Source organism: Diadema antillarum, unplaced genomic scaffold (assembly GCF_040938485.1).
Source record: "Diadema antillarum isolate AM-2024a unplaced genomic scaffold, OU_Dant_1.0 seq00001070_RagTag, whole genome shotgun sequence".
Classification (NCBI taxonomy): Eukaryota; Metazoa; Echinodermata; class Echinoidea; order Diadematoida; family Diadematidae; genus Diadema; species Diadema antillarum.
Genome location: NW_027271895.1, coordinates 126603 through 154276, shown reverse-complemented (window position 1 = coordinate 154276; position 27674 = coordinate 126603). Strand labels below are relative to the sequence as shown.

The following is a 27674-nucleotide window of genomic DNA, read 5'->3' as shown; positions in this document are numbered from 1 at the left end:
TTTTATTTTGAAATATATCATTTTTAGATCTAGGTCGGAGGGAACAATTCCTACTTTTGAGGAAATTCATAAAAGAATAATAGATTTCGGGATGAAGAAAAAGAAATTGCTTTAAAAAGAAATAAGTTGGGATTACATTTGCTGAAATGGGAAAATGTTTCTGAAACAAGAGCCTGAGTATTTTTTATTTTTTTTTTAGTAGTTATCATTTGTGAAGGTAATATAATGTGTTATTGGCCTCGCGCGGAAAGGGATAAGATTTTGTTGGCATAAAGGTTAGATGATTTTATCAGCAGTTAGGAGTTTGATGAGTTTTGTTTGACGGATTTGTATTTGAATTTGGAGCGGTGCTTGCGTGCGGGCGGATGCTGCTTTTATGCATACAGTCCATTATGTTTTACATATCAACATTTGGAAGTCGTTCATCAGGAAAGAAGGTGGTATCGTTTCGGGTGTGTGTGTGTGTGGGGGGGTGTATGTGTGTTTGTGTATTGGTGTTTGGTGTGTATGTGGGTTGGTGGCTGTGGTTGTGGGTGTGGTGAATCGGGGGTTGGTGGGGATGGGGACTTGAGTTGAAGAAGGATAGTTATAAATTGTATGAAAGATACTAGTAGAATTTAATAATTAGGATAGATGTAGTTTTGTTTTGTTGGTAGGGGAAGGGTTGGTTGGGTTTTTTCATGAATGATTTCATTCTAGATTTGTTTAACATATTTTTTTTAGTCTTTTCATGTATATGCTTTTGTAAATGTGGGTTACATGATTCAGTATATTCAAAGGATATTTATTTGGTAAATGTCAATACTTTCTCGTGAAGAAATTGTCAGTAGGGTTGATTTATAATCGAGTTGTTTATGTTGAAGAGAGATGATTTGCAGTATAAATTGACAAATGGATTTGTTTGTGTTTTGAATTGCATTTGTACCTTTTATGTTCATGTTACATCCAGAATGGGTTGATTTAGGAATGATTTGAATGAAATCAATAAAATATCAAGGAAAAACCAAAAAAAATGTATGTGTACCTTCATGCGGGTGTTTGTGTATATATTTTTTATATGAATTACAGACTTCTTATCTAAATTATTCAAGACACTGTCTGTTCAATGCTTTTGTCTGCCTGTTTGTTACACGTGTATATACTATTATTATAATACATGCAATACATGCTGTCTGCTCTTTTTTCCTTTGTTATGCCAGTGGAAGACGAATTTCTGTATTTTTAACAGACAATAAAGTTCCTTGTATCTTGTATCCTTGTATTAAAGACACTTTAAGTGAGAATGGCCCAGGATGTGGGTACCAGTGGCATGTGTCCTGTACTCTATAGTTTTGGAGAATTAAAGAGGTAATGGTCTGAAGACAGATACATACTTGGAATTCTACAGTCCCTTAAAGAAGAAATGAGCAAGAGACAGTGCAAACAGAATGTGATGACCAACGTTAGTATTACATTAGGATGCATATTTAATATAAGCAATTTTTTTTTTCACATTGTAATATATAATCGCAATGCACTGTTGATCTAAATCTGCACTCTTGCTCAGCCCTGATTGCATTTACAGCATAAGCAAATAGTGGATGGCAATCATAAATACACATTCTTAGCACATAAAAACAGAGGAAAAGTTTTAGGCTCCTCACCTTGAGACTGTCAACCTTCTTGACAAACTGCTGCGCAAGTTTTTCTGGTGCCATGGCAACAAGTTCCAGGAGAGAGTAGAGGCCCCTGCCATCCCCAATGGCTGAGACATACTGGCGAAGGAGACCCATGTAGGTTAAGACAGGACCACATGGGTCCCCTGCATACCTCTCTATGAGGTCATTGACATAAGTGTTCATGATGGGTCCCTGCTGCATCATCTCTGCAGTCTTGAATGCATTAGGGGAGGTTCCAGCAGAATACGCCAGGCACATTCGAAGAAATACTGCCACCTGATGAACAAATACAGTATACAAGATTCTGTACGTAATTAGCTAGTCTAAAAATTTAAAGCTGAGATTTAAAGACAAAGCGACTAAAATACAAAATTTCAGTCGCTTACAGATCTTGCAAATAGCAGGCTTTGCAAGACATACTTTGTTCTCACATATATTTTTGCAACATCTCATACCCTGCCCATATTTCTTATTTGAACGTGCAAAGTGGCTTGGAATTTGGTTATCGCTGAGCAAATAATGCTTAGTCATAAATAAAATCTGTTGGGCAGATTCTTTGACACATTTTATTGATATTTCTCATTCTATTGTTTTACTTTATTTTTCTTTGTATTATTTCATTTTTATGAACACCCTTATTTTGACTTTAATAATTTCACAAATTATACGATGGAAGTATCAGTAATCAAAGAAAATTATATTGATTTATGGGAAAATGCATTGCTTTGCTAGAGAGGGGATGATACATAAAACAATGTCTGTCATGAACATTTCACACCCAACATAGGGGAGAGATTAGGGATGAGATAAGCACAAATTAGATCATACTGATAAGTGACTTAATTCAATAACACCATGCACAAGGAATTTTTTAGTCTATTACCTTTTCATATACCAATGCTTTAAAAGGTATTGTGAAGACCCCAAGAGGTCCTTGAGATTTCTGGCTGGAGTTTGGGAGGTTGTCAATTGCCTGTTTGACAATGACAATGAAAATGATGAACATCAGTACAATGCATGCAACAGAAACCACAATCAAAATTATACATGTCCAAGCTATGTACAAAGTAAGTTTGATATGGGCACGACATAAAATCAATCATCTGTCTGCAGGAAAGATATTTGTTAACGATACCTCAAAGAAGAGAGAAGGAGAAAACATGACAATAACAGGCAATGAGGATTATTTGATTGTGAGGGTGGGGAAGGTCGTAACGCTCTCATGAATTTATTAAACATCTTTTTTTTTGTCCTCAGCACCATACATTATTACAGTTTTAATAAAATCTTTCATTTTATTTGTGGATCATTGATGTATCTCACACTAATACACATGTTGCTGTTGCACAGTGATATGAGAAAGACGGAAGGGAAGAAGATAGCAAGTATTGGCAAAGACTCTTCAGGTGTATTCAAGCGCTCTGAAGCAAACCAAAGCGAACTAAACCAAAGCGTACCAAACTCAACTGTTCCAGATTTGGAGCGTTTGAGAACTCGTTGAGGAAAGTGTACCTCATTAGTTATTTTTAGAGGGGGTCACAAGTTTTGTAGCAAGAGGGTCATTCACCTGGCATGCTTAAACTACCGACAGATGTCCTGCACAAAGAGAATGAACTCTTTGCATTATGACATATTATGTGCATGGTATGCTTCTCCACATGCAAACTTTTGGTATGCTTTTGGAACCCTTTTGGAGCACATCGGCAAGTGGTCTGCTTTTGGCTCAGTTTAGTTCTGTATGGTACACTCTAGGAGTGTTCGAAAAAAGTCATGATTGTGCATGGAATGTTAAAAGAAAGCATTAGAAATCTGGTTTAATAAGCTGGGGCATAATCGCTGAGCCCGCATCTATGAAGCAACCTTCACTTTCCACTCGCTAGCTCACTCACTCACTCTGTTCTGTTGAAGCTCCCGTTTAGTATGGCTACCAAGAGAAAACTGAATACGAAATCATATGACGAGAAGTATGAAATCATCAAGTTTGTTGGAAAAAATCTGACTATGAAGAGGAAAGATGTTGCATTAAAGTTCAACATGAAACCAAACAGGGTTTGTCAGACATCTTGCCAGACAAGGATAAAATCATACATGCTGGTGAAAATCCATCGGATGCCCGAAAGGGGAATTTGAAGCGAAGGAAAACAATCACATTTGATGTGAGTGATTTGAGAGGTTAACAAGTGCTTTGCCATTGCAGAACAATGTAAATCTATCCTAAGTACACACACGACTACCAATGTCATGTTCAGTCTTGCGTATGACTAATACTTGCACTGTGTGCTGCAGTGATTTTGAACTTGTCTACTTGGTGTGCAAGTTCCGGATGGCCATGGGTGTACATGAATAGCAAGCGGGTGAAGTAGCGCGAGACGATACATACATAAGCTCGTGTACAATGTACATCAAATCCAAACATTGTTCATGGAAGCTGTAGATTTATAACACTGGAATATGCATACGAACGAGTTTGTTTTTTAAATCGTGTTCTTTACTGTTCCAGATTGTTCCAGTTGTCACAGGAGTACGGAGGTATTGTACAATGCATGTTCTTTTAGTGAATGATGCACTATGACAATCTAAATAAAGAGATTAAATTCTCCCTGCTTCTGCCACCCACACCTCATGGCTTTCTGGCTGCCGTCGAGCTGGGTGGAATGCTCTTGTGTTGTAATAAGTACAAAAATCGTAAGTCGATTTTTCTTCAAGTTTTGACTTCGACTTACGCGGAGTTGACTGTACTACTTCATATGCTGTACATTTCGTGTTTCTATTTTAATACTAAACTTTGCAAGTCAAATGATATTCCGAAATTAATGACATGCAAAAATCCTACAAACATACTCTATATTGCCCAGGAGGGGGGGGGGGGGGGGGAACTCACAAATGCTTCTCCTGAAAAAGGGTATACTTATTTCTCATTCCATCACTCTGGTTAAGGGGGTAACTCACTGAGCTGCAAATGTTTGTGAGTGTAGTTAATTCTAGGGAATTTCAGGGTTCATAAACAGTTACAATTAAATTTGAAAACAATTGCAATCAAATTTGCAAACAGTTTTCAATGTCGTAAACAAAATTTCTGGTCACAAAGCATGTTGAAAATTCTTTGCAACAAGAAAAAACATTTATGACAATGAAAACTGTTTGCAAATTTGATTGCAACTGTACACAAAGCCTGGCGAAATCTAAATTTCCTTAATAGAATTTGTTGCATTCGCAAACATTTACAGCTCAGTGAGATACCCCCTTTAACTATCATGAATTCAATCACTTGCAAAATTGTCTCACGAGTCCCATTCCAATGCATTAAATGTGTGACATGCACAGTATTACTGAAATGATAAAAGTAAGTGCCCTCCTGTTTTACATTTCCCTTCAACAGTGAAACAAGCTACCTGAATGTTTTGACAATTCAGTCAGATGTTAATGTATCAAGCACAGAAAAAACAAGTAGGAATGTATAATGTGAGAGTAGAAAGAGGAACAAACCATAAAGTTTAAGTAGAGAGGTACAGCTAATTGCTTGTCTTATATCCATTTGAAATCTACATACTTATCATACAATCACAAGACTCAACTGACAAGCTTAATTGAAATGACAGACATGTAGAAATAAACCCAAATGAGTATTTTCATAATTCTAAAGTTTTATTTATTTCGTATCACAATCAGTGGCAGATCCAGGCAGGGGCGCACAGGGTGCACACCCCCTTTATTTTTTGTTAAAACAAAAGAAATAAAGAGAAAAATGGGGGGGGGGAAGTGGGGTGCATGCACCCCCCTTAAATTTTGTAAAGGCACCACCCTTTTACAGAATTCCTGGATCTGCCCCTGAAAATGTACAGTCTGTGAATATTAAGGCGGTCGATCAAGAATTTGCTGGAAATGGTGGATTATAAATTCATATATGGCCTAGGCAGATACACTACAGTTAAAAAAAAAAAAAATGGCATGTTTACTCAAGTTCATTCATGTAAGGGGTAATGTTCCAACTCAGTAAGAAATCACTTCATACTCAATTTAACAAAATTTTAGTCTCTCAAGTGATTCTGGTCATAGCAAAACTATTAATTTGAAAATTCACTTTTGTTTCTTACTCACTAGCATCATGTTTCTAGTTAAACAGGAAGGCAGAGGAACATGCTTGGTAAACTGACCTTTTGTCTCACATAGCTTATCATCTGAGGGAAGGAGGGCAGAGCTTTGTGTGTAGGCATCTCTGACTCAATATCCATTTCACCAATCCTGGCTTGCATTTTGATGATGTTTGTAGCTTCAGTCCTCACAACTTCATTTCTTATGTTGATGGAAAATGAATTGAATGTACCATAAGTGTTTTACATATGGCATCTAAAAATCAAATGATAAATTTCTTCTACATTTTCGGAGACACCAGGTAAAAAAAAAAGCCTGCTATGCATGACGACTCAATGGCTCATTTAATCTTGTACTCTGAATTGCACTTCATTTCTTTTTCTTATCTTTTCCTTATGTGAAAAAGTATGTGACTCTGCTATGTACATGCACTTTTTTTTTCTCATACATGTACATTGTCAATTGTTTTCAAATACCAGAAAAATGTTGGATGTTTTCACTGTTTTACAATGTAATCACAATATGTTTGCTTCTGCTTTAAAAGTTGACTCTGATAACATCACTACGGCTTTGCCAGGAGTGATTCTCACAGATTTGTCATCCATGCTGTCAAACCTTCAAATGTAATGAATCACACTTACTCATCTCCACATGCTGAGAGTAACATGTACTTGGAGGCAACATGGTTACCAGGGAAGGCGGTTGCAGCATATTGCACTGCCATTAGTCTGTCCTGTGGTAATTCCTGAACATGGTGAACAAAATTTTTATGGTAGAAAGTGCAATGTACACTCAGCAAAAAAAGAAAGTAAACACTTTTTCAAGATTATATTTCTCATATAATATTTGGCTAAAAGTTCATGTATTATACACCATACGTGTATTAAAGATAATTTAATTGGCTAACAATTCGGTAGGTCAACAAAAAGGAAAACTTTACGCACGAGTGAACACCTTCGTTTTTCTCTTCCAGGGCACAAAAGTGAAAATTGCAAAACTGAGCAAGTTGTCATTCATGCGTAGGCGCCCTTCCATATAACAATGAGAACAAACAACAAATTTCACACAAAAAGCAACATGAATTAAGTTGCAAAAATAAACCTATGATCTCCATGATATCTTCAAAGCCCCAAAGATCAATGAAGGCTAAAAATAATGGAGGGAAATGAAGAATCTTCTGTCAAATCTACATTCAAATGAAATAAGAGAAGAAGCAATAATTAACAACAAGGCAAGTGCCATAGTGTGTCTTGCCCATTCGCGTACAAGAAATTGTACGCGAATGGGATATAACAGATAAAAAAAGAGATAACAGACAAAAAGAGATATGAAAGGGTAAAAATTAATGGCAAAAAAGAAACGTGCCATAAAAATTTAACATTGGGCCCTTAAAGTTTGTTGACCCCTGCCTGTGACCTTTGACCTTGTGGTGACCATCCACTCCCCAAGGGACATCTACCATCCAAGTATGGTCACAAACAGACCTATGGATCAAAAGTTACGACCTATAATAGAAACGCGCCATAAAAACTTAACATTGGGCTCTAAAAGTTTGTTGACCCATGCTCGTGACCATTGACCTTGTGGTGACCATCCACTCCCCAAGGGACATCTACCATCCAAGTTTAGTCACAAATGGAGTTATGGATCAAAAGTTATGACCCATAATAGAAACGAGCCATAAAAACTTAACATTGGGCTCTAAAAGTTCGTTGACCCCTGCTTCTGACCTTTGACCTTGTGGTGATCATCAACTCCCAAAGGGACATCTACCATCCAAGTTTAGTCAGAAATGGAGTTATGGATCAAAAGTTATGACCCATAATAGAAACGCGCCATAAAAACTTGGGCTCTAAAAGTTTGTTGACCCATGCTTGTGACCATTGACCTTGTGGTGACCATCCACTCCCCAAGGGACATCTACCATCCAAGTTTGGTCACAAATGGAGTTATGGATCAAAAGTTATGACCCATAATAGAAACTCCTCATAACTGAACATTGGGCTCTAAAAGTTCATTGACCCCTGCCTGTGAGCCTTGACCTTGAGGTGACCTTCATATATTATAAAATGTGAAACTTTGTATGACCCCTCTTCCCTCGAAGTTTGATTGCAATTGAAGCCCAGAGTAAAGAGTTATTGAAGTTTTTGTAGCGTTACGGACAGACGACAGACGGACGGACGCCCAAGGCGATCCCTTAGCCTCCCTCACCTCCGGTGGGCTCGACGAAAAAGACAGAAATTTTAGTTGTTTGTTTTTTACATTAGAAAATTGTCAATAATGTTTGGTTCTTTAATAAAAAAATTCTGTTCATTTAACCATGTTTATGCATATTACTCCCTATATCATTTTAAGTTTGAGTTGACAGAAAATTCTTATTTTCCCCCTTTCGTGCCCCATTTTGTTTTTTGTTGGAGGTTATAAAGAGATAACGAGAACAAAACTTATTTTTGCTATTTCATTCATTTCTCTCATTAGGCGTTTTCACATCAGTCCGATAAAAATCCAAGCTCGAGATATTTTTCGCAGAAAATAGTTAGCAAAATAGCGCGCTATTTCGAAACATTGGGCTGATGTGAAAACGCCTATTGTGTTAAACTTGTCTTTTGTTGTCATTGTTATCGTGAAGGGTATTTGCAAATGAAAGGCAGCATGTCAATTTTTTGCAATTCTTACTTTTGTGCTTTGGAGGACAAAAACGAATGTGTTCACTCATGTGTAAAATTTCCTTTTGTATTAACCTACTAGCTTGATAGGCAATTAAATTACCTTTAATATGGTATATACCCGGTAATACATTGATTTTGATTAAAATCTTCTATGAAAAATATGAACTCGAAAAAGTGTTTACTTTCTTTTTTTGCTGAGTGTACATGCACAGAATGTGACCACACACACATAAAATATAAGTCAAGGCTCAACATTAAAGGACAAGTTCACCTTGCATAGACATGTGGATCGAGTGGATGCAGCAATATCAAAATTACTTCAGCTGATTTGGATTTTTATACTGATGACAATTCATTCTAATGATTGAATTTTTGTTTGTATTTTTATGTTTTATCTCAGGACCTTGATGAAAAATGGCTCATGCTGATCAAGCAATCCTGAATAACTATGTTTTGATAAAATAAAAAAAAATATTAGTAGAACACATCAGTGAGAATTTGAGGAAAATTGGACAATCCATTCAAACGTTATGAATTTTTGAGGTTTCTGCTCAGTCACAGCTGCATGAAAAGACTACTACAGCTTGTGATGTTACATGTGGAGAAAGATTTACAGAAAATATGAAGAAAATTCAACATATTTTCACATTTCTTGAATAATATAGAACACTTGACTTGCCTCTTTCAGAAAACGGGGAATAATATTACCCTTAACATACATCAGTGACAAACTGAGGAAATGTGCACAGATTTTCAAAAAATAAAATGTGAAATCATCTCTATATTTTCCTTATATCGTTCTATGCATGTGACATCATACACTGACGTAGTCTTCTCATTCAGCAGCAACTGCGCAGATACTGGGCCATTATGTAAGAAATGATATGTTTTGGTAGTCTGATCAGGCAATAATAATAATGATAATAGAAAAAAAAATTATGAGTGTGTTCAGATTGCTACTAGTCTTCATGGTCAAACTCAGTCTATATATGCCCATATTCGGCCAAACTGAGCTTTTTTTTTTCTCACAGCTGAATTTCATTTATCTAAAAATAGAAGTAAGTATACCAATATGTTCGATATAATCATTTCATGAATATGTGGTGTCATGGAAAAGTCTTGTTTTGTGTGTCTCAATTCAAAATTGAATAAGTTAGACATAGTGAACTTAGTCATAGTATGTGGGATTTGAAGCCCTTATCATACCTGCCAATTATCACATAATTATTGAGGCTTATAAATTAACATTTATTATATCATTTCATTTCCTAATTTTATTTTTTTTACTTCTTAGTCTCATTATGTGGTATTCGAAGCACTTTATCATACCTATCAATTTGCACAAAATATCATGGTTTTCTGTATCATTTCAATGTTTTATTAGATTGATGAACTAATAAGTGATTGGACTGTTGCAGATTCTCACATGCGTGTCAGTGACTGCATCTACTACCGCAACGTTTGTCATGACAAACAGTGTTGATTGCACGATGTTTAGTGTCACACTGTTCATTTCTAAAAGAGAGTACAAAGTTAACTTCCTTACCTTGTTTGCATTGCTGTTGACCAACATCTCCATGCTCCGCACCTGAGGTGGGCTCATACTGTCATGGTTGTCACTCAGCTGGGCCAATGACTGGAACACTTTAGCCCTTGTATTGTTGTCCTGAAAGAACATGCACAAGAATTCTGTCATGTGGAAGTGCTTACATACACAAATATACATTCATATATGGGGGGGCCTCCGTAAGAGAGTCTCAGGGAGTGGTGTCTCTGCCCTCCTGAACTAGTTTTGCAGGTGCAAACCCTCGTTTAGGTTGTGCGAGCATGACTTGATTTACAAACAAGAGACGGGGGGGGGGGGGGGGGGGGGGGGTGTCTCGGCTCACCTGAGAACATTGGAAACTTGGGGCGGGGGCAGTTTTGAGAGCTGGGGGCATGGTGTCCGTTTGCATATTCCATCACACTGGTAAACATACCTGCCAAGTACATCTTTATAGAAGGTTGGATTGTGCATTTTGGAAAAAAAAAAGACTGAAAGTTCTATCACTTCTGATTCTAGAGAAGAATATCATTGAGTATTCCTTAAAGTAAAGCAGTCCTCACGAATTTCCAAAAAAAATATGTTGTTGTTGGTACCTCCAATAAATGAACTACTTTCACCAAAAAACAAACTTCCAAATCATCAAATAAGCTCGTAAATTTTGATTGAAAAAGTGTGAATCTGCATGGTGAATATGCTAATGAGCAAGTCTTGGCGGAGAGTTAGACGTCACCGAGGCACAACTCTTCCCAGCCGTGTTCTGCTCGTCATGCGTACACTCCCTAGTTATTTATAAATTCATGTTTACTATTTATTTTTATATTAATTATATATATGAATAAGCTTGAAATATTTTGTTTGAAATAATAAAACCACATATTGTCACATTTTATAACAAAATCAGATATGATCATTTTGAACACTTAAATTGGTTTTCTGAGGCAAGGCTGTCAACTTAGTGAGTTGGGCATCAATGACGTTGCACCTTTTTGCAGGCTCTTACAAGATCGCTTGCAGGAATTATTTCTAAAAAATCGTGTACAGAGACAGTGTTTGCTTTCCACGTGTATAAATTGGTGAAAGGTTATATTTTTTACTCTTCTTAATTATCATACAGTGAAAATTCTCGGGACTGCCTCCCTTTAATTTAGGAGGTTTGGGCACCCTGGGGCCCCAAAGGAAAGCATGGGTCCCATTCAAATACTTTGAGATCCTATCCCCCCAGGAATGCTACTTGCCAAGTTTGGTGAAAATCCATTATGTTGTTTTCAGCAAGAAGAATGAAATGTACAATTTAGGTCCGCATTTGGATCCCTCCCCCTTCCCCCCCCCTTCCCCCTCCCCCGGACTACAGAAGGAGATACATATATTCCTCAATGTTGGGGTGGGGGGGGGGGGGGTTGGGCCACCAAGGAGAGCATGGTACCCAGTTGAACAAATTGAGATGTTAACCCCCTGGCAAGTTTGGTGAACATTCATCAAGGGGTTTTCAAAAAGAATATGAACATGTACAATTTAGGTCCTCATTTATACCCATCCCACTCCCCTGGATCACAAGGGAGGGGGGGGGGGGGCACCCCTGAGTCTGCCATGAACAAACTTGAAACAACAGTTATCAATATACTGACACATTGTATTATCTTAGCTCAATCACTTCTGGTTCTACAAAAAATCTTTGAAGATTATTCACTGGGGGTGCATTGGGCCCCCCTCGGGCCCCCCAGGAGGTGCATGGTGCCCATTTGAAGGAATTCTCGCTATCGCCAATGACGTAAAAAGTACCTGGATGTTGATTTAAGCATCATTTATGGTGCATTATGGGATAGTCCGGGAGCCAAGTCACTTCCGTTCGTACGTGCGTGATACGTGACTAATGCTATTTACACATACAACTGACTGTATTCTACATGCACTTACTGTTTTCTTGACTTGAATTTTAGCTTTAATATGATTTGAAATTTCTCCATTCTTAAGAAATTGCTGTTAATACGACTATGGGTTGTTACTGCAAAGCTGCCATGTGTTGTTCGCATGACTATAAATGAACAAATTCTACAGAAATAGGTCCCTTACTGGCATGCAAGATGTGACGTGGCTGCATGGGTGAAGTTTGCGGGTGACTCCATAACCACAGCGCAGCGCGCACGCGACTTACTAGTAGTAGTACTTGCTTGGAAGAAATTGCTTTGGAGACAGGATAAGTTCGAGATCACGGTTTGTTCACGATTGTGTTCGCAGCACCTCGACAGAGAACAAATAAAAAAAAGATGGGCATTCCATGACGATATCCAGGTGGGTGAATATTTTCCAGCATACTTTCAGCGCATGCAGAGATGACTGATCAGTGATGTGCACATCGGTCGCATGATCAAGCAGTACGATGTACTGGTATGTCTAGCTTGTATGCGTGCGGTGGTGCATGCTAATGCAAGGCCTAGGGCAATGCGGGGGCTATAGCTACAGTGTACGAGTATCAAAGGCCTGGCCACTGGCTGGCTCGGGTACAGCCGCCTACTGTACTAGTATCCGTGGTTGGCGCGGCGCTATAGGTAAGGTACACGTACGCGCACGCTAGCGCTGTGCAAAATATGCCCCGCGCCGGAAGTGCCCCAGTCCCGGAAGTGCACTGAATCTTGACGAAAAAGCCACATCCGGGTACTTTTTATGTCATTGGCGATAGCAAGAATTGAGATTCTATCCCCCCTAGGGATGCTACCTGCTAAGTTTGGTGAAAATTCATTATGGGGTTTTCAAGAAGATGAAAATGTAAAAAGTTTATGCACAACGGATGATGCACGATGGATGCCGGATGAAGAGCGATTGCAATAGCTCACTTTTGAGCCTTTGGCTCAGATGAGCTAAAAATGTATGATGGCCAGCAGCCTGACAAGCGGCTTGGGGTGAGGTTGGGAAGTTGGTACATGGGTAGTGTTCATGAAAGGGGTAATGAGGTATGTGATGAACTGAGGAATAGAGAGGGTGGATGTGAGATTGAAAGGCCTGGGGATGAGATTTGTGGGGACCACAGGAAGAAGGTACAAGCTGTGGTGATTAGGAAATAGTGAGGGAATTGGAGGTGTGGGAGTCATGGTGAAGGAAGAAAGCTGTGAGAAGGTAGCAGAGGTAAGAAGAAAGAGTGACAGAGTGACAGCAGTTGTGTTAGCCTTTGAGGAAGAAGTGATAAGGGTGCTTTGTGGCTATTGTCCACAAAGTGAGAGAACAAGGGTCATCAAAGAAAGGTTCTTTGATGAAATGGCAAGTGATTATGCTTAGCAAGGATGAATTAGTTCTGGAATTGGGTGACTTTACCTGGTTGAGGACGAGTCCTGAGTATACTCGGGCAAGTGTCTATGCGACATGCATGTTGTAGCAAAATCAAACCATCCTCAATGGGTTAAAGTGAAAACATAGTTTTGGTAAGGATTTGAGAACCTGTCTGGCACCATTTCATATTTGCTTGCAATATATCGAAAGAGTCTACCAAGAAACTTACCTGGCTGACGCAATTTGCCGGGATGAGGAGTTGTTTCGGACTATTTCGAGATCAAAAATAAGAGTCGATATACCGACTTTCATTCCAGAAGGATCCAGACTAACTCAGTCTCGGGAAAACTCGGCCCTATTTCAGACAATTTACACGCAGTTCGTGATCGCCGTACTAAAAGACAATCAAAGACACTTGATAAACAACAAAACAACTTCAAAGACAGCGCGTCTCAGGTGATGTGTGTAATACGCTTGAGGACCGCGCGCTGTCCATTTGTTTTGTACAGGATTAGCGCGTACTTTACTGTCTTTTCAGTTAAGCGTCTTTGGTATCAACTCGGACCATAGCTGTGACCAGCCAGAACACGAAGCGCTACAGGCCGCTCCCATAGTACAACACTGTACAGTCCAGAGGGACAATTCGTCCCGCCGTCAAAGTGAGGCCGTGTTGTCCCTGAGTCCGAGTTTAGCCTGACCCCGATCGGGAAAGTTCTGAGACTGCGACTCCGGCGAACCTTTTTGGTTATTATTTCGCATTTTTGTCGTTAACTGTAGAACATCTTGTTATTACAGCGTTATTCCACACATTTCTTAGGCATACGTGCACATTTGGGAGTGAAATTTGACAACTTTTGCAGACGTACTAGAACTATGTTTTGGCTTTAATGGACATGTTGGGAAATGGATCATGAGCTTGGAAGGTGTGCATGGAGGAAACATACAGTAACTGGGGAGAGAAATAAGGAAAGAAGGATGCTATTGGAGTTTTGCGATGAGGAGTTGTGTGTGGCAAATACTGTACGAGCTGATATTTTCGCGGTGGTTTTATTTTCACGAATTTTGCGAATCGCCTTTGAACCGTGAAAATAACAATGCATGAATAACTAGTAAGTTCAGTTAGACCCTCGCAACCGCAAAATTAACAACACGCGAAAATGTCCTCCAAGTAGCAATTCGTGAAAATATCTGTACGCGAAAATTTCAGCTCGTACAGTACATAATTCAGAAAAATGGAAAAGAGAAAGAGTACACAATGTGCACGAGGGAATGAGGTAGAGATTCATTTTGTGTTGGTTGGCAAAGAACAGAGAAAGTATCTGAGGAATGAGAAAAACCTGTCGCAACACAGGCTAGCAGTTACTGATTTGGATAAGATGAAGCTCAAGAAGTTTGTTAGAAAAGGAATGGTCGAGAGTAAAAGGGTAGAAGAGATAAGAGTAAAACTAAGGAGAGAGCCAAAGAGCTAGTAAGCATTGCTGCACCAAATTTGTGAAAAGCTTTTAAGGAAGGGGTATTAAAAACATGTGATGAAGTAAGTGGAAAGAAGAAAGGGGGAAGATGTTGAGGAGGTACATGGTGGTGGAACATAGAGGTGAGGGATGCAATAGCAAGCAAGAAAGAGGTGCACAAAGACTTATGCAATGATAGGACTGAACAAATGAAAGACAGGTGTTGCGACAAAGATTGTCGCCCCCGGGTCGGGGGCGACAATCTTTGACAGAGTTGGCATCAAAGATTGTCGCCCCGTCATAAATTGTCATCTGGCGACAATCTTTGATGAGGGCTGGCGGCAAAGATTGTCGCCCGCCCTCGAAGCACATTTTGTTGGGTAATATCGTTCTTGACATAGTCATTGAAATACCAACACATAACTTACATGGCTACATCCATGCAAACATGCCATGTAAAAAGTCATGGTGAGGTTTCCAGGAAGTGTGTATGTGCGCGCGCACAGGATGATTTAGTGTCCGTTTGTGTGTGTGTGTGTGTGTGTGCGTGTGTGTGCGTGTCAGTGTATATGATGGAAGAATGTGTTTATGTCAGCGTATGTGTTTTGGCTGCGCGTGGGGAGGGATAAGCTGTTGCTGGCATAAACATTATATTGATTTTATCAGCAGCTTTGAGTTTGATGAGTTTGTTTGACGGATTTGTATATGAATTCGGAGTGGAGCTTGCGTACAGGCGGATGCTGCTTTTATGCATATGGTCCATTATGTCTTATGTATCGACATTGGGAAGTCGTCATCAGGAAGGAAGGTGGTATCAGGTCGGGTGTGTGTGTGTGTGTGTTTGTGTGGGTTACATTTCGTTATTTCGAAGGTTCGTTATTCTGAATTCATTTTCAGATTTAACGAACCTTCGGAATAACGAACCTTTGGAATAACGCCACAAATGTTCGGATTAACGAACCCTTATTCATTTTCGGATTAACGAACATCTAGGTATAGGGAATTTGTGTGTTTCGGATAAATGAATTAACCTTCGGAAAAACGAATCTTCGGAATAACGAACCTTCGGAATAACGAACAGCACCCATGTGTGCGTATGTGTGTTGGTGTGTGTATGTATGTGGGTTGGTGAATGTGGGTGTGGGATGACTTAGGTTTTGGTTAATCGGGGGTTGGTGGGATGGGGATTTGATCTGAAGAAGGATAGTTATAAATGGTAAGACAGATTTTGGTGGGATTTGATATTTAGGATAGATGTAGATTTGTTTCGGTTTGGGGGGAGGGTTGGTCGGGTTTTTTATGAATGATTTCATTCTAGATTTGTGTAATGTATTTGTTTTTTTTGTAAGTATATGCCCTTGTAAGTAAGAAGGAGTTACATGATCCAAACCAATATATTCAAGGGATATAGGTTTGGTACATGTCAAAACTTTCTCATGAAGAAATTGTTAGTAGGGTTGATTTATAATCGAGTTATCTATGTTGAAGTGAGATTATTTGTAGTATAAATTGACGAACGGATTTGTTTGTGTTTTGAATTGCATTTGTAACGTTTTTGTTCATGTTACATCTAGAATGGGTTGATTTATGAATGATTTGAATGAAATCAATTAATATCAAGGAAAAACCAAAAAAAAAAAAGTGTTGAGGTGGTTTATTTGCATTATGAGGATTTGTTTGAGTGTTTGTTTGTGTTTGTTTACAATACATATGTATTGGCGGTGTGCATATGACAAAGAATAGTGATATGGAAGTTGTAGTTAAGACTGATGGAAGAATATGACTGCAGTGAAAAAATGAACAAAGGCAGATAACATTTAGGGAGGGTACCTCCCTCGAATGCCTTTTAAAACATTAAAACACAAACACAAATAGACACACGTATACACACAGACAAACAAACCACTACCACTATACAACCACCACACATGCACAGTTTCTACATATTGTATCATTATACTCCAAACACACACACACACACACACACACACAGCTATACGCAAACGCATACACAAGTAACTTATTGTACGCACCCACAAATCATACATAGCACATACCATGCAGCCCCCAACACACACACACACACACACACACACAAACACACACACACACCCACACATATGCATAACTAACCAGTCATACCCATCCCACCATAGCATAACACCGGAGCAACCACCCCGAGTAAGGGGCGACATTTTTTGACTGGGCGACAATTTATGTCGCAACAATTTTTTTGCCATCATAAATTGTCGCCATCGAGGTCAAAAATTGGGAACTGCACAAGCGTCAAAGATTGTCGCCAGACGACAATTTATGACGGGGCGACAATCTTTGACGCCAACTCCGTCAAAGATTGTCGCCCGGAGCCGGGGGCGACAATCTTTGTCGCAACAACAGGTATAAGAGCATGAGGAATTATGCAAAGAAGGTGTTTGCAAAATCAATGAGGAAAGAGGCTGAGGAGGAGCTCAGCAAGTTGGATGGAAACCCAAACAGAAAGTTTAGGCTTATAAAGTCAATGAAAAAGGATGGAAGAGATATTGAAGAAGGAAGGTGCATGAGAAAGAATGATGGAAGGTTGAATTTTAATGAGAAAGACAGAGGAAGAGTTTAGAGAGAGTATGTGGAGAGAATTATTAATGAGAAGAATGAATGGGATGACAGGATAGAAACTGCTACTCAAGAAGTAGGAGGGGCAATGAGGAAAAGTCAAAAGAGGAAAAGCAGCTGGTCTCTAAGAAGTAAGTCTAGAAATGATAATTGCAAGTGGAGAGATATGTATTGTTGTGATGATGGAACTCTGTCAGAGTGTACTGGAGGGAAGAGGAATGCAAAATGACTGGGCACTAAGTGTGATGGTACTGATATTTACAGGAAAGGGGGATATGATGAGCTGTGAGGCATCCAGGGGAGTGAAGTTACTAGAACATGCAATGAAGATTGTGGAGAGGGCATTGGAGAAGAGAATTTGGAAAATCATAACTTTGAGTGAGATGCAATAAGGCTTTATGCCAGGAAAAGGGACGATAGATGCATTATTATCCTGAGGAGATTGCAAGAGGAATATTGAGATCTCAAGAAGACGAGAGTGATGGTGAGTGGACAAGCAGGAGAACTGTCAGCCACTGAGGTAGATTCATGTGGTGTGTGCAGGAAGAGGGTCATGGCAAATTTTATGTGTACGAAATATGGGAAATGGATTAATGGCATATATATGAAAGTGAAGATAATGACCCTAAGACTGGCAAGAGATTAATTTGTGGAAGTTGCTAGAAGAGAGAGATAGTGGATCCAATGGAAACATTGTGTGATGACATGGAAACAATGAGTGGGTTTTGCTATTTGGGGGATAGGGTGAAAGCAAGTGGTGGGTATGAAGTAGCTGTGACAGCAAGAACAAGGCTTAGCAGGGCAAAGTTCAGGGAATGTGGAGAGTTATGATATGGAAAAAGGTTTTCCTTGAAGATGAAAGGAAGGGTTTATTGGAGTTGTGTGAGATCTGTGATGTTGTATGGGTGTAAGACATATCGTTTGAGGGAAAGCGGGTGAAAGCGGGAAATGGCAATTTGAGGAGGTCAGAGAGAGCTATGATAAAAGCAATTTGTGGTGAGAAACTGATGAGGATATGATGGAGATGCTTGGGTTGAAGGAATCCGTGGAACAGGTGGCAAGGGTGAATGGAGTGTGATGGTATGGGCATGTGTTGAGGAAGATGAGGACGATGTCCTGAGGAAAGTGCTAGAGTTTAAAGTACGTAAATGAGCCAATTATGAAGAAAGCAAGAGCAACCACAGAAAATGTAGAACAGACAGGTGGAGGAAGAGCTTGTGATGGTTGGCTAAGAAAAGATGATGCCCCCAAATGGGAGAGTTGGCGGGAAGATGTGATAGCTATTGCTGTGAGAGCTGTGAGGTAATTCTGCCCACCCCTGTTATCGAAGACAGACCTAAATAAAAACTGGTATGATCATGATGATACACATAGGGTATAAACCTGTTTGCAAATTATTATTACTGATATGTGAAATGAATGATGAGTTAGTAGATGACAGATAAAATGAAAGAAATTATGTCAACATCAAAGACTCCATTATGCACATGCTATTCACTCTTTAAAGGGTAGCACTGGGTATCGTGTGATGGGAGAGGATTGAGTTTTGAGGCCCTCTTGTGCTTGAATATTTCCCTGTCCACTGCACTGAGGAACTGCAATATAGATATTGCAATACAAAGGCAAAAATAGATGTGCCCATCAATATGATGTTGCATTGATTTGTTCGTATGAAAAATGATCCCGAGTTGTTAATTTCATGGAAGCCAATGGTCAGAGTTACTCCTAGATTTCCCATTAAAAACATATATCATTAACATGTCTGATAACAAGGTAACCCACTTGTCTCAGTGTTGCAAACACTCATTTATGGAAACTACCAAAAGATTTGCAAGAGCTTCATATTGCCAGCATTGATCATTACAGTGAATTTTGAGATGTTTCCTGCCATTTGGGTGGATGGTATCATGCATTCTAGAGGTTAGCAGAGGCTACAGAATTGGTAGGGTAGAAAGACTGCAACACTGTGTGGATGCTTTTTTTCCCCAACATAAAGTGTTAAAACGTTATTGGTTCATTGTTTTTCCGAGTGATCCACGTCTTACAAGCTCCCCTTTTCAGTAGATCACTCTTTTTCATTGCTACATGTATATATTTACCTTTTGTCACCACTGAAGTGTGCATTTTTTTCTCACTATATAGTTATTCATAGGCCTATATTTATCTTTTGTATTTTACTTTGACTTGTCTTCTTTTGAATCATTAATAATATGAGTTGACAAATGTATATTTTTGCAATACATGTATGTATTGTCTTTTGTTTGATGGAAATAAGTGTAATTGTATTCCTGAATTGAATTGAAACAAGAGACCCGCGGGTCTAGCGCTCACCTGAGTATCGCAAGTTCACCTTTCACGCAGTCACTAATCTAAATTATTCACAGCTCTACCAAAATTTGACCAGGCATTCTCAAGTAGAAGATGAAAATGTACAATAAGTGCCCAATTTTTTTAAGATTCCTTAATTTGGAGGGATTGGGGCCCCTGGGGCCCTCTGGGTGGGGCATGGTGCTTATTTTGATAAATTGGGGATGCTACCTGCCAAGTTTGATGAAAATCCATCATGAGGTTTTCAGGAAGAAGATGAAAATGTACAATTCAGGCTCGAGTCCCATTTGGACCTTCCCAACCAACCCCTGCCCCCAAGAGGGGCACCCCTGGATCTCCTATGAACAAACTTGAAACTACAGTCATTCATGTACTCACTCCTCTCAGCTCTATAACTTCTGATTCTAGAGAAGATTTTTAAAGATTCCTTCATTTTGGGGGTTTGGGCCCCCCTGGGGGCCCCCTGGGTGGGGTATGGTGCCCATTTTAACAAATTGAGATCCTAACCCCCTAGGGATGCTACCTGCCAAGTTTGGTGAAAATGGGTCATGGGGTTCTCAAGAAGAAAATAAAAATGTACAATTTAGGCCCCATTAGGACCCCTCCTCACCCCCCTCCCCTGGGTCCCAAGGGGGGCACCCCTGGTTCTGCCATGAACAAACTTGAAACTACAGTCATCAATGTACTAACTCATAATATTAACTTAGCTCTATCACTTCTGGTTCTAGAGAAGAAGATTTTTACAGATTCCTTAATTTTGGGGGGTTTGGGCCCCCCTGGGGACCCCTGGGTGGGGCATGGTGCCCATTTTAGCAAATTGAGTCCCTAACCCCCTAGGAATGCTACCTGCCAAGTTTGATGAAAATCGGTCTTGGGGTTTTCAAGAAGAAGATGAAAATGTAAAAAGTTTATGCACGACGCACGACGGACGCCGGACGAAGGGCGATCGCAGTAGCTCACTTGAGCCTTTGGCTCAGGTGAGCTAAAAAGCAACAACAACAACAAACAAACATATGAACAACGAGAACATAGACTTGGAGGAAACAAGGATGTGTCTATTCTATTTTGGGTCTCAAAGGAATACCCTTAAACTTAATTCTTTCTCTTCATGTATGCATGGCATATGAGATCATTCCTTTTTCCCTGTAAATGTTATTTCTGCTTGAACCTGTGCATCTGCAAGCATGATTTCTGGACATTTGTGGCTCTGCAATATTCATGTCTTGAAATATTTCCTCATCAAAGTTGATTTGCATGATTCTGTCCAGGAGTATTGTAAAATATGTCACATGAATTACACTCTCACAAATCAGAGCGGGGTTAATACATGTACATACCACTACAATGGGACATTTAATTGCTGATCATGTTTGAGTGCTTCTTTTTTTGAGTTTGAAGGACAGTTCTGCTAGTACTGGTAGCTGGAAAGGTTGGCTATGGGGTTGGGTGAAGCTCAGCATCTGGGAGCGTGGAGGTAACTGCCTGCCCGTCTCATTAGTGCTGATGGTCTAAAAAGTTCCATTTGCCGGCCCCGGCACATGTACACAATTCTATTGCCAAACAGTCAGTGTTGGCTGAAATTCTTGTCCTGAATGAAGGTGACTGTGATGATGTTGGGTTTTGAGTCTCCCTTCCCCATGTGTTATTGCAGCTGCCATTTGTTAATATTAGGAGTCTCTGACATGCTTTACAAAATCATTGCCAAACAGGAGTTAATTGCTAGTAGTAAGGGTTGTACAAGTGTGTATAATATGTTTCTGAATCTGGGTTGATGTGATCTTCAAACCAGCCACTTAATTATTGACAGTAACCTGTCCATGCCACACTCTACTGTAGTATATCGCTGTCTTCTTCAGCTATAGAGCTAGTGCTTCATAAATAAATAATCAACACAAGGAAAAGTAGAAATTACGCGGTGCGTAATAATGTCCCTGCCGGAAGTAGCATTTTGTAGCAAAATGTACAATACAGGTCAAAAATCAAGGTCAAAGGTCAAAATTCTGTGTAGAAGTTTTGAAGCCCTTACCTAGTGCCATCACATAAAGCAAACAGAATCAAAATCGGGTTAGAAATGGTGAAGGAGGAGCATTTTGTAGCCATTGTACAATATAGGTCAAAAATCAAGGTCAAAGGTCAAAGAAGTCAAAGGTCAAAATTCTGTATACAAGTTTTGAAGCCCTCAACTAGCGCCATCTCATAAAGCAAACGGAATCAAAATCGGGTTAGAAATGGCGAAGGAGTAGCATTTTGTAGTCAATGTACAATATATGTAAAAAATCACGGTCAAAGGTCAAAGAAGTCAAAGGTCAAAATTCTGTGTACAAGTTTTGAAGCCCTCACCTAGTGCCATCACATAAAGCAAACGGAATCGAAATCGGGTTAGAAATGGCGAAGGAGTGGCATTTTGTAGCAAAATGTACAATACAGGTCAAAAATCAAGGTCAAAGGTCAAAGAAGTCAAAGGTCAAAATTCTGTGTACAAGCTTTGAAGCCCTCACCTAGTGCCATCACATAAAGCCAAGGGAATCGAAATCGGGTTAGAAATGGCGAAGGAGTAGCATTTTGCAGCAAAATGTACAATACAGGTAAAAAAATCAAGGTCAAAGGTCAAAGAAGTCAAAGGTCAAAATTCTGTGTACAAGTTTTGAAGCCCTCAACTAGTGCCATCACATAAAGCAAACGGAATCGAAATCGGGTTAGAAATGGCGAAGGAGTAGCATTTTGTAGCAAAATGTACAATATAGGTCAAAGGTCAAAGTCAAAGGTCACAACTGCAATTCTGTGTAGAAGTTTCAAAGCTCCCACGTAGTGCTATCATACAAAGCAAACAGAATCAAAATTGGCGCATAAATGACAGAGAAGTAGCAAATTGACGATTTTGATCACACACGGACGCACACACGGACACACACACGGACACACACACGTACGGAGCCCGTTTCATAGTCCCCTGCTCGAACTCGTTCGGCGGGGACAATAAACAGGGCTAGGTATCTGCTGATAAGTATATCCCTCATACCTGGTCCTAGTTTGTCAGTGTAGCTGGTTGAATTTCTCTACAGACCAGTAGGTTTAATAGCACACTGTTAGTTTAACAATGGGCAATCTGATTGGTCATCTGAAAACAATTTTCTTTCCCTCTAGAGTTATCAATGGATATAGCCCTGCTATTTTGGGGGATTTCACTGATGACATCATGTGAAGACCTTATTTTGCTGGTCAAATTCTTCCTGTTGTATGGTTTGGTGGCATGAGAGAGCCAGTGACTCTCCAGGTGATATGGTCACTGGATTCGGTGGATTCCATATACGGTGCACCACCTATCGGTTGTAGCGGACAGGCCGAAATCCGCAATGCCTTATGGGAAAAAGTCGACATCAAAATTACTTGCATTATGCACATGCAGCAGCGCAGCTCAGCTCAGCCGGCCATGCCGGGCGGGCGGGCGCCCGGGCTGGTTGGCCTGAAGTTAGGCCCTAACATGAGTGACACTACAACAGATGACAAAATCAACGAATCACAGAAAAAGCAAACTTACGCTGCAACACATCCACAGCCAGTAGAATGGACTAAAGCGTCTGTTGTGAGTAGTACCCATGTAGCGTACCGTTCTGCCATTTGACGCTGCTCAGGCTTCACAGTTGCCTTGATGTAAATGTGGTCTGGGTGGTTCTGGATGTGTCCCATATGGACATCTTCAATGTGATTGTCCTTAAACATAGGTAGCCATCATCTTTTTTGAAGCTCGCTAGCCTTTCTGGGGTCCAATCACACTGTTTGATAAGGTAGGCAAACACATCTCCAAGCGACAGATCGGGTATAGTACTCAGATCCCTAGTCCATCTTACTGGCCTATCGTACAAGTTCACTTCAGTCCCATCCGATATCAGCTGATCGTACACACCTTCGTTTCTTTTCCGATTCTGCGTGGTCACACGGTTCAAGAACATCATATTTATCCCCACATTTCTCCGACAGCTGAACTAGTTCGTCCTTTGTTTTTCCTCGGGTTGGTATGCCACGATCATTCAGGTAGTTCTTCAGTTTGTCGACTCGCATTCGCCGGAAGACAGCTAGGTCTTGGGGGTCTGCCATTTTCGCCTTGGGCCTTGGGTTTGGGGGGTCTGCCATTTTTTTGTCCGCTGTGCTTTGTGGCGACGCGACCGTTGTAACGCCGTAGACGTTTACCTCTAGTTACCGCGTATACCGATCGCTAGGCGCTAGGCCAGTACAGTTATTGTACAGTAAACAGTGCATTGCGCATGCAGCTACCGTCTGCTGCAAATGCGCTGCAGCGTAGCTCTAGCTGCATAGCGCGATGTCGACCCCAAAGTTGAAAATCGGCCTGTCCGCTACAACCAATAGGTGGCGCACCGTATTTGGAATCCACCGAATTGAGCAACTACATTGTAAAGCAGTTATACTGCTTTCCAACAATGTAGCTATCCACATTTTTTGCTTCTATCACAATTCTTTGAGAAAGTCAGATTTTATCCGGTGCAACCTTAAAAAAATATAAGTTTATGAACCCAACTCAGTTCTCCAACAAAGCAGGGGTAGGGACCATGAGAGATTGCAGCAAATATAAGAGGTGTACAGACTCTTTTGTATGCTGCACATATGAGCCTCCCCTCTCCATAGAAAACGTTAAGCTTACAGGTGGGGTCCTCTCCTGAAATAATTTACATATTGAATGGTAATAGCATAAGACATTCATCCTGAATACTAAAAAATTACTTTTAAGATCTGTGAATGCAATAAAGTTGTGATGAAATTGATATGCTTAAGAGACTCATGGTTATACAGATTGGTAAATTTCCATACAAGCAGTAACTTGGATAGGTATACCCAAATACAGGATGACAGAAGACGTAAACTCAAAGTAGATTTGTTCATTTGTTGTAATTAGTCACCTGCAGTTTGATACACTGCTTTCTCCTGACCAGTCTTGCATGAAAACTTCTGAGGGTTGGTCTCTCCTTTGCCTCTAGTCTCAGGCAGCTCTGAATCATTTCATATCTGAATTCAGTGCAAATAGAAAAAAAAAAAGATTCATTATCTAACGTCTGCATATTATGGTGCTGCTTAGACAATTCAACTCATGGCGGGTTTTGAAAAGAGTGTTTTGATTCAGGATAATAACTATGTCTCACAGGAAGATACACTCATATAGAAAAAGAAAGTTGAAATCAACAGCTCCTTGAAGAGATGAAAATTTGCCCTTCAGTGATAGCGATAGACTCTAATCTTGATAGTCTAAAAATGCATGAGCCCATATTGCCGCCTGCTCAGCAGAAGGGCGCTAGCATAAAATTTTACCCCAAAATTGAATTTTTGATCATGGCATAATTTGACAGAGTTTTGACAGGTTTCATATGAGTTCATTATTCTTTTTTTTTGTTTATTTATGAGTTTGCAAGCCTTAGCAGTGTCCTTCTGCTGGACAGGAGACAATATGAACATATCACACGACACTAAAAGTTAGTAAGAATAAACATTGAATGCATTGCGTTCCATATCCATTGAATTGCATTGTCAACTATGCTGGGCATGCCTGAACTGAGAAACATACACTTATTGGTAAATAATTTAACTTGAATTTTAATATGTTGTTTTGTACAGGATACTGCAAATGCAAGTATTTGTGTCCTTGTCAGAAGAAAAGTGTCTTCGACATTGTGTACAATCTTTTATCGAGATCAGTGCCAAGTTTTGCTGCTTTGGCATTTTAGAACTACAGTCTGTGTTGCATGCTTAATCAACAACTTATTTTTAAAAACAAGATCTTGAATGCAGTATGATTTTTACACAAATAAATAATCATTTGTGAATGATGTGTGACATTTTGTGGGAGCTGGGTGCCCTTGAATGTTTCTACAGAAAAATGGGGCTATATAAATGCTGTTTCATCATTATCATCATTAACTGTGCTGGACACTCCCTTTGATAGATATTTGCTGACTGGGGTATATTGTGTTTCAATGATTGAAAATATGATTGCAAAGTGGACCATATCTTCTATTCCAATCCTCTCCTTTAGATACTCCTCAATGAGGAACTCTTGTAAAATATGGACAGCATAAGTTTGAGTTTCTTCAGTTTGCCTCCCTCTACAAATGAAAATTTGCTAACTGCTGATCTGTAAATTAACAAACATGTCGGAAAAAATGAACCAGTGGGACTCGAACCTGTCATCTACTGTCATCATTTGTAGAGGGAGACAAACTGAAGAAACTCAAACTTGAGCCTTCACCCCTCTGAATAATATCTTTCTTTCATGGACAGCATAATTGTATTTGTGAGAGAACTAATAACAATTCTTTGCTTGGCTGATTTTGTGACTCTTAGATTCTCTTAGATTCCAAATCAAAATTGCCCTAATTAAAGTTTTCATCTCAATCCCTTCACTGCTACACTTATTTACTTGTCATCATCCAAACGAGAAAGATATGCCAGTAACTGTGAGCAAACACATTTTATGGCAGTTTTCTACAACTAGTTGTATGTAAAAGTGTAGTGCTTGAGGAATACATGTAATGAAAACTCATCACTAGTATATGAGAAGTTCTATGTAAAGTGCATTATTTGATAAAAATAAGTGGGTAGGTTGATAAACAGCGATTTTGATAATAATGGCACAATTGTATTTATCAACTGTAGTACACATGCATGCACTCTGCCAAGAGACACATTTAAAGGTCAGTCACATATATCTGTAGTACTATAGAAACACAAATGTTCTCACACATCATCCAAACAGCCATCTGGTTGGTTCAATGTGTAGCCCTCCATCAGCCTTCTGGCAAGATCATCATCACTGAAACCCTCAAATGGTTCACGACCTGTAAAATACAGAACACAGATTGTTTGAAACACCTAAGTTTAAACCCACTTTAGTCTGAGGTTTAATTTGTATTCTACTAAGTCCAGCTGTGGTCTAAATCGGGTTTGAATTAAATCTACCTACATGTTGGGTAAGATTTATTTCGAATTAAATTTGAGTCTAATAATGGCTGAACACAGCAGTGCAGTGCAATACCAGGAAGGCCAGCCAAGTTTTACTGCATGTAGTACATAGAGAGTAGCCACATGCAAGCATGTGGTATGTTGCATTTCCGCGATGGCATGGAACGAGTGGCTATGCTGGATACAGCTAGCCGGCCACAAACGTGTACGCAAGATATCCAATTGTTACAGTGCACTCCCGATATAACGAACACGTTTACAATGAAATTCCAGTTAAAACGAAGTACACGTAAAAATTCGGGCAGCACCATTATCCACTCCATGATTTTTATTGTTTATTTGCTCAATTATAACAACATTTCAATATACAATTGTATAACAAAAGAAAACTGCAGTGCCCATGACTTTGTTATAATGAAAGTCCACTGTACCAGACCTGCTAGAATCTATAGACCTGCAACTTGTACATAGTCTAGTATTGTAAGCGCCAAATAGGCCTAGGACTTGGTTTAGGCCCACATACGCCTAGCCTAACCTATCTGTAGAACGTAGTGCTAGCCTGATAAAGCCCAGTAGGACACAGCACAGTATACTACATGAATACCTAATGCCACCCATTGCACATCATGCACTACCATTTACAATGTATGTAAATAACCTAAGGCTAGATCTAGAACTCTATGTAGGGGGTCTAGAGGGTAGAGCCTGATGTCAATCAAGGCCTAGCAGAATACAAAACAAGAAATGTCCATTGCCATGCAATGCGATTGTATCCCCTAAAAAGTGTAATTTTTTAATGGACTTTTTGGATGCAGGGGGATTGTTTGAGCGACTGTGTGACTGGGGCTTAAAATGTGATATTTGACCATGTATAAGGAACATCAGGAGAAGCATCAAAAACTGTGGGAGAGTGAATTATGATTTACACTATATATAATCTGGAAGAAGTCAGTCTAAAATGTGACTGTCAAGTGCATGCAAGACAGCAACCAATATGCGACATTTGACCTGTAAAAGATGGAACACTGGGGCAGCATCAGAATAAAATTAGGCAGAGTGAAGTACATGTATGGTACTCCTTACAAATCTGAAT

General features: G+C 39.7%; 1 protein-coding gene across 1 annotated transcript in view; it reads right to left on the bottom strand.

The window, feature by feature from the left end:
- Positions 1 to 27674, bottom strand: part of LOC139743338 (uncharacterized) — a gene marked incomplete at its 5' end in the record, with an annotated part of 200183 nt that overhangs the window by 52518 nt on the left and 119991 nt on the right. The window contains 7 exons of the mRNA XM_071653828.1: positions 1644 to 1934; positions 2542 to 2631; positions 5813 to 5951; positions 6392 to 6495; positions 9966 to 10085; positions 24529 to 24634; positions 26361 to 26457. Of these exons, the coding sequence (XP_071509929.1) occupies positions 1644 to 1934; positions 2542 to 2631; positions 5813 to 5951; positions 6392 to 6495; positions 9966 to 10085; positions 24529 to 24634; positions 26361 to 26457 (947 nt within the window). The remainder of the gene's footprint in view (positions 1 to 1643; positions 1935 to 2541; positions 2632 to 5812; positions 5952 to 6391; positions 6496 to 9965; positions 10086 to 24528; positions 24635 to 26360; positions 26458 to 27674) is intronic.